The 8,186-nt window shown below is 40.9% G+C and overlaps 1 protein-coding gene across 1 annotated transcript in view; it reads right to left on the minus strand.

The window, feature by feature from the left end:
* Window positions 1-2,979, minus strand: part of LOC138369029 (prothymosin alpha-B-like) — a 63,883-nt gene extending 60,904 nt beyond the window's left edge. Inside the window, exons 1-2 of the mRNA XM_069331917.1 lie at window positions 2,871-2,979; window positions 1,182-1,337 (exon numbers count right to left, since the gene is read on the minus strand). Coding sequence (XP_069188018.1) covers window positions 1,182-1,337; window positions 2,871-2,979 — 265 coding nt within the window. The remainder of the gene's footprint in view (window positions 1-1,181; window positions 1,338-2,870) is intronic.
* Between the last annotated feature and the right edge of the window lie 5,207 nt (window positions 2,980-8,186).

The following is an 8,186-nucleotide window of genomic DNA, read 5'->3' on the forward strand; positions in this document are numbered from 1 at the left end:
CTTCAGTATTACCTTCAACACCTTCAGTATTATCTTCAACACCTTCAGTATTACCTTCAACACCTTCAGTATTACCTTCAACACCTTCAGTATTACCTTCAACACCTTCAGTATTACCTTCAACACCTTCAGTATTACCTTCAGTATTACCTTCAGTATTACCTTCAACACCTTCAGTATTACCTTCAGTATTACCTTCAACACCTTCAGTATTACCTTCAACACCTTCAATATTATCTTCAACACCTTCAGTATTATCTTCAACACCTTCAGTATTACCTTCAACACCTTCAGTATTACCTTCAACACCTTCAGTATTACCTTCAACACCTTCAGCACCTTCAGTATTATCTTCAACACCTTCAGTATTATCTTCAACACCTTCAGTATTATCTTCAACACCTTCAGTATTACCTTCAACACCTTCAGTATTACCTTCAACACCTTCAGTATTACCTTCAACACCTTCATTATTACCTTCAACACCTTCAGTATTACCTTCAGTATTATCTTAACACCTTCAGTATTACCTTCAACAACTTCAGTATTACCTTCAGCACCTTCAGTATTACCTTCAACACCTTCAGTATTATCTTCAACACCTTCAGTATTACCTTCAACACCTTCAGTATTATCTTCAACACCTTCAGTATTACCTTCAACACCTTCAGTATTATCTTCAACACCTTCAGTATTACCTTCAACACCTTCAGTATTATCTTCAACACCTTCAGTATTACCTTCAACACCTTCAGTATTACCTTCAACACCTTCAGTATTACCTTCAGTATTACCTTCAACACCTTCAGTATTACCTTCAACACCTTCAGTATTACCTTCAGTATTACCTTCAACACCTTCAGTATTACCTTCAACACCTTCAGTATTACCTTCAGTATTACCTTCAACACCTTCAGTATTACCTTCAACACCTTCAGTATTACCTTCAGTATTACCTTCAACACCTTCAGTATTACCTTCAACACCTTCAGTATTACCTTCAGTATTACCTTCAACACCTTCAGTATTACCTTCAGTATTACCTTCAACACCTTCAGTATTACCTTCAACACCTTCAGTATTACCTTCAGTATTACCTTCAACTCCTTCAGTATTACCTTCAACACCTTCAGTATTACCTTCAACACCTTCAGTATTACCTTCAACACCTTCAGTATTACCTTCAACACCGTCAGTATTATCTTCAACACCCTCAGTATTATCTTCAACACCTTCAGTATTACCTTCAACATCTTCAGTATTACTTTCAACACCTTCAGTATTTCCTTCAACACCTTCAGTATTACCTTCAGCACCTTCAGTATTACCTTCAACACCTTCAGTATTACCTTCAGTATTACCTTCAGTATTACCTTCAACACCGTCAGTATTATCTTCAACACCCTCAGTATTATCTTCAACACCTTCAGTATTACCTTCAACATCTTCAGTATTACCTTCAACACCTTCAGTATTGCCTTCAACACCTTCATTATTATCTTCAACACCTTCAGTATTATCTTCAACACCTTCAGTATTATCTTCAACACCTTCAGTATTACCTTCAACACCTTCAGTATTACCTTCATCACCTTCAGTATTACCTTCAGCACATTCAGTATTACCTTCAGCACTTTCAGTATTACCTTCAACACCTTCAGTATTATCTTCAACACCTTTAGTATTACCTTCAACACCTTCAGTATTACCTTCAACGCCTTCAGTATTACCTTCAACACCTTCAGTATTATCTTCAACACCTTCAGTATTACCTTCAACACCTTCAGTATTACCTTCAACACCTTCAGTATTATCTTCAACACCTTCAGTATTACCTTCAACACCTTCAGTATTACCTTCAACACCTTCAGTATTATCTTCAACACCTTCAGTATTACCTTCATCACCTTCAGTATTATCTTCAACACCTTCAGTATTACCTTCAGCACCTTCAGTATTACCTTCAACACCTTCAGTATTACCTTCAACACCATTATTTCCTTCAACACCTTCAGTATTACCTTCAACACCTTCAGTATTACCTTCAGCACCTTCAGTATTACCTTCAACACATTCAGTATTACCTTCAGTATTATCTTCAACACCTTCAGTATTATCTTCAACACCTTCAGTATTACCTTCAACACCTTCAGTATTACCTTCATCACCTTTAGTATTACCTTCAGCACCTTCAGTATTACCTTCAACACCTTCTGTATTACCTTCAGTATTATCTTCAACACCTTCAGTATTACCTTCATCACCTTCAGTATTACCTTCAGTATTATCTTCAACACCTTCAGTATTACCTTCAACACCTTCAGTATTATCTTCAACACCTTCAGTATTATCTTCAACACCTTCTGTATTACCTTCAACACCTTCAGTATTACCTTCATCACCTTCAGTATTATCTTCAACACCTTCAGTATTATCTTCAACACCTTCAGTATTATCTTCAACACCTTCAGTAGTACCTTCAACACCTTCAGTATTATCTTCAACACCTTCAGTAGTACCTTCAACACCTTCAGTATTACCTTCAACACCTTCAGTATTATCTTCAACACCTTCAGTATTACCTTCATCACCTTCAGTATTATCTTCAACACCTTCAGTATTACCTTCAGTATTACCTTCAGCACCTTCAGTATTACCTTCAGTATTACCTTCAACACCTTCATTATTACCTTCAACACCTTCAGTATTACCTTCAACACCTTCAGTATTACCTTCAACACCTTCAGTATTATCTTCAACACCTTCAGTATTACCTTCAGCACCTTCAGTATTACCTTCAGTATTATCTTCAACACCTTCAGTATTACCTTCAACACCTTCAGTATTATCTTCAACACCTTCAGTATTACCTTCATCACCTTCAGTATTATCTTCAACACCTTCAGTATTACCTTCATCACCTGATAATTCCTTGTTTTCCCTTGTTAGTTCCCTTCCCATACCTTTATCATTATTCATTGTGTCCTTAACTAATATATTTTTATCTAAGATATAAATAGGTGCTCAGTAAACCAGTACAAGGACTATTATTTCTTATCTTGCCAGGACTGTCAGCAAGGAGACAAGATGGCGGCACACAACCGGAACAGAACAAACCAAAGAATCGAAAACAAGACATTTTTCGACTATTTCGAATTCCAGCAGCAGCTGCAAGAGCTGGACAATGGAGTAGTTGTCTATCCCAACTCTATTGTGACATACATCATTCCTCCCAACACCAATATACAAAAACTCCGGGCACACGTAAAGCAAGAAATTGTTTAGGCGAAAAATATAAAAAATTGTGCTAATAGGAACTCCGTTATTGATTCTTTGCGGCAAGTTTCAACGTATTTAGAAAATTGTAAGGAGTTCTCGCAAAAAAATGGTGTAGCCATGTTTTTTACAAATCATTTCCGTAACGAGAATGTTGGGATTGACGGCCCCCTGGAGTGTGTGATGGAGCCCCCCTTCAAAATTAGGTCGACAATTTATAGATGTAGCAACAAAATATGCACCGAGCCCCTGTGGAAGCAGGCCAAAAACTCACAGGGAAATCTCATATATGTCATCATTGACGCCAGCGATATTTTGATCGCGCTGGTAAGTGTCCACGAAGAAAAAGTTCTTTACCACAAGAACAACAACGCTCCCTCCAAGCACGGCCGAGGGGGGCAATCCGCCTCCAGGTTCGAGAGAATAAGGACTGAAAAGGTTTAACAGTTTACGAAGAACTGTGTTGACCGGTTGACAGAAGTGTTGACGCAACATGAGGACACTGACGTTGTGCTAGGAGGCGTCGGCCAAGTTAAGGACACGTTCCTACAAATGATAAACAAGACCCAAAAACAGAAAATAAAACTAACTCTTTCATTAGGGAAAAATGGCGTCGAAGGACTGCACGAAGCAATCCAAAAGTCTCAACCCCTCTTGAAAAACATCGGCGGAGACACAAACACAAAGCTGATCGAAGATATTTTCGCACACCTAAAGCAGGGGGAGGACGACATGGTGTGTCTGGGTCAACAGGCTGTCACTGCAGCAGTGACCTGTGGCGCAGCCCGCGTCGTGCTTCTCTGGGATGGCCTCCCTCTTAACACTGATCTAATAAACAGTTGTTTCGAGTTCCGTACTGAAGTGAAAATATTCCGGAACACAACCAGCGATACGGACACTCTGGTTAAGACCTTCGGAGGACTGGCAGCAATCAATAGGTTCCCTTACACTCCATTGGAATCCCTCCTCAGCGAGATCCACCTCGACCACTGAGTCCATGAAGGACACGAGGAGCTCCGTGCCCACCCCGGATAGTGAGGAGCTCCGTGCCCACCCCGGATAGTGAGGAGCTCCGTGCCCACCCCGGATAGTGAGGAGCTCCGTGCACACCCCGGATAGTGAGGAGCTCCGTGCACACCCCGGATAGTGAGGAGCTCCGTGCCCACCCCGGATAGTGAGGAGCTCCGTGCCCACTCCGGATAGTGAGGAGCTCCGTGCCCAGCCCGGATAGTGAGGAGCTCCGTGCCCACCTGAGGAGAATTGACCTGTGACATTTATATGTTTTTAATTTATATGGAATATATATTTTACGTTAATTTATATTTATTTAAAAAAACAAACTGTAATAGTTAAAGTGAACTGTATTTCTTAAAATTCAATAAATATTATTGACCACATAGGTAATTTAATTAACTGTCTTCAACTCATATATTGATGCTAGGTAACTAGTTAATTCTTCCTCCTCTTCTCTTACACCTGTCAAAGGTCACTCACAAATAATAGCAGGAATCCTATATGACAGCTATATCAGAGGAAATATTGGTATATTGATCATGAGATGAGGACCAAGGAATATTTACCATATATCAGAGGAAATATTGGTATATTGATCATGAGATGAGGACCAAGGAATATTTACCATATATCAGAGGAAATATTGGTATATTGATCATGAGATAAAGACCAAGGAATATTTACCATATATCAGAGGAAATATTGGTATATTGATCATGAGATAAAGACCAAGGAATATTTACCATATATCAGAGGAAATATTGGTATATTGATCATGAGATGAGGGCCAAGGAATATTTACCATATATCAGAGGAAATATTGGTATATTGATCATGAGATAAAGACCAAGGAATATTTACCATATATCAGAGGAAATATTGGTATATTGATCATGAGATAAAGACCAAGGAATATTTACCATATATCAGAGGAAATATTGGTATATTGATCATGAGATAATGACCAAGGAATATTTACCTTGGTCTTGTCACTGTTACTTTGATGGTGCTGTGTATAGTGAAGATGGTTACAGTGATGATGGTGGTGTGTGTAGTGTAGATGGTTACAGTGATGATGATGTGTGTAGTGTAGATGGTTACAGTGATGGTGGTGTGTGTAGTGTAGATGGTTACAGTGATGATGGTGTGTGTAGTGTAGATAGTTACAGTGATGATGGTGGTGTGTGTAGTGTAGATGGTTACAGTGATGATGATGTGTGTAGTGTAGATGGTTACAGTGATGGTGTGTGTAGTGTAGATGGTTACAGTGATGGTGGTGTGTGTAGTGTAGATAGTTACAGTGATGATGGTGGTGTGTGTAGTGTAGATGGTTAAAGTGATGATGGTGTGAGTAGTGTAGATGGTTACAGTGATGGTGGTGTGTGTAGTGTAGATGGTTACAGTGATGATGGTGGTGTGTGTAGTGTAGATGGTTACAGTGATGATGGTGGTGTGTGTAGTGTAGATGGTTACAGTGATGATGGTGGTGTGTAGTGTAGATGGTTACAGTGATGGTGGTGTGTGTAGTGTAGATGGTTACAGTGATGATGGTGGTGTGTGTAGTGTAGATGGTTAAAGTGATGATGGCGTGTGTAGTGTAGATGGTTACAGTGATGGTGGTGTGTGTAGTGTAGATGGTTACAGTGATGATGGTGGTGTGTGTAGTGTAGATGGTTACAGTGATGATGGTGGTGTGTGTAGTGTAGATGGTTACAGTGATGATGGTGTGTGTAGTGTAGATGGTTACAGTGATGGTGGTGGTGTGTGTAGTGTAGATGGTTACAGTGATGATGGTGGTGTGTGTAGTGTAGATGGTTACAGTGATGATGGTGTGTGTAGTGTAGATGGTTACAGTGATGGTGGTGTGTGTAGTGTAGATGGTTATAGTGATGGTGGTGGTGTGTAGTGTAGATGGTTACAGTGATGGTGCTGTGTGTAGTGTAGATGGTTACAGTGATGGTGGTGTGTGTAGTGTAGATGGTTACAGTGATGGTGGTGGTGTGTGCAGTGTAGATGGTTACAGTGATGGTGTGTGTAGTGTAGATGGTTACAGTGATGGTGTGTGTAGTGTAGAGGGTTACAGTGATGGTGGTGTGTAGTGTAGATGGTTACAGTGACGGTGGTGGTGTGTAGTGTAGATGGTTACAGTGATGACGGTGTGTGTAGTTTAGATGGTTACAGTGATGATGGTATGTGTAGTGTAGATGGTTACAGTGATGGTGGTGTGTGTAGTGTAGATGGTTACAGTGATGGTGGTGTGTGTAGTGTAGATGGTTACAGTGATGATGGTGGTGTGTGTAGTGTAGATGGTTACAGTGATGGTGATGTGTAGTGTAGATGGTTACAGTGATGGTGGTGTGTAGTGTAGATGGTTACAGTGATGGTGGTGGTGTGTAGTGTAGATGGTTACAGTGATGGTGGTGTGTGTAGTGAAGATGGTTACAGTGATGAAGGTGGTGTGTGTAGTGTAGATGGTTACAGTGGTGGTGTGTGTAGTGTAGATGGTTACAGTGATGGTGGTGTGTAGTGTAGATGGTTACAGTGATGGTGGTGTGTGTAGTGTAGATGGTTACAGTGATGGTGGTGTGTAGTGTAGATGGTTACTGTGATGGTGGTGTGTGTAGTGTAGATGGTTACAGTGATGATGATGTGTGTAGTGTAGATGGTTACAGTGATGGTGTGTGTAGTGTAGATGGTTACGGTGATGGTGGTGTGTGTAGTGTAGATAGTTACAGTGATGATGGTGGTGTGTGTAGTGTAGATGGTTAAAGTGATGATGGTGTGAGTAGTGTAGATGGTTACAGTGATGGTGTGTGTAGTGTAGATGGTTACAGTGATGATGGTGGTGTGTGTAGTGTAGATGGTTACAGTGATGATGGTGGTGTGTGTAGTGTAGATGGTTACAGTGATGATGGTGGTGTGTAGTGTAGATGGTTACAGTGATGGTGGTGTGTGTAGTGTAGATGGTTACAGTGATGATGGTGGTGTGTGTAGTGTAGATGGTTAAAGTGATGATGGCGTGGTGTAGTGTAGATGGTTACAGTGATGGTGGTGTGTGTAGTGTAGATGGTTACAGTGATGATGGTGGTGTGTGTAGTGTAGATGGTTACAGTGATGATGGTGGTGTGTGTAGTGTAGATGGTTACAGTGATGATGGTGTGTGTAGTGTAGATGGTTACAGTGATGGTGGTGGTGTGTGTAGTGTAGATGGTTACAGTGATGATGGTGGTGTGTGTAGTGTAGATGGTTACAGTGATGATGGTGTGTGTAGTGTAGATGGTTACAGTGATGGTGGTGTGTGTAGTGTAGATGGTTATAGTGATGGTGGTGGTGTGTAGTGTAGATGGTTACAGTGATGGTGCTGTGTGTAGTGTAGATGGTTACAGTGATGGTGGTGTGTGTAGTGTAGATGGTTACAGTGATGGTGGTGGTGTGTGCAGTGTAGATGGTTACAGTGATGGTGTGTGTAGTGTAGATGGTTACAGTGATGGTGTGTGTAGTGTAGAGGGTTACAGTGATGGTGGTGTGTAGTGTAGATGGTTACAGTGACGGTGGTGGTGTGTAGTGTAGATGGTTACAGTGATGACGGTGTGTGTAGTTTAGATGGTTACAGTGATGATGGTATGTGTAGTGTAGATGGTTACAGTGATGGTGGTGTGTGTAGTGTAGATGGTTACAGTGATGGTGGTGTGTGTAGTGTAGATGGTTACAGTGATGATGGTGGTGTGTGTAGTGTAGATGGTTACAGTGATGGTGATGTGTAGTGTAGATGGTTACAGTGATGGTGGTGTGTAGTGTAGATGGTTACAGTGATGGTGGTGGTGTGTAGTGTAGATGGTTACAGTGATGGTGGTGTGTGTAGTGAGATGGTTACAGTGATGAAGGTGGTGTGTGTA

Source organism: Procambarus clarkii, chromosome 3, assembly GCF_040958095.1.
Source record: "Procambarus clarkii isolate CNS0578487 chromosome 3, FALCON_Pclarkii_2.0, whole genome shotgun sequence".
Lineage (NCBI taxonomy): Eukaryota > Metazoa > Arthropoda > Malacostraca > Decapoda > Cambaridae > Procambarus > Procambarus clarkii.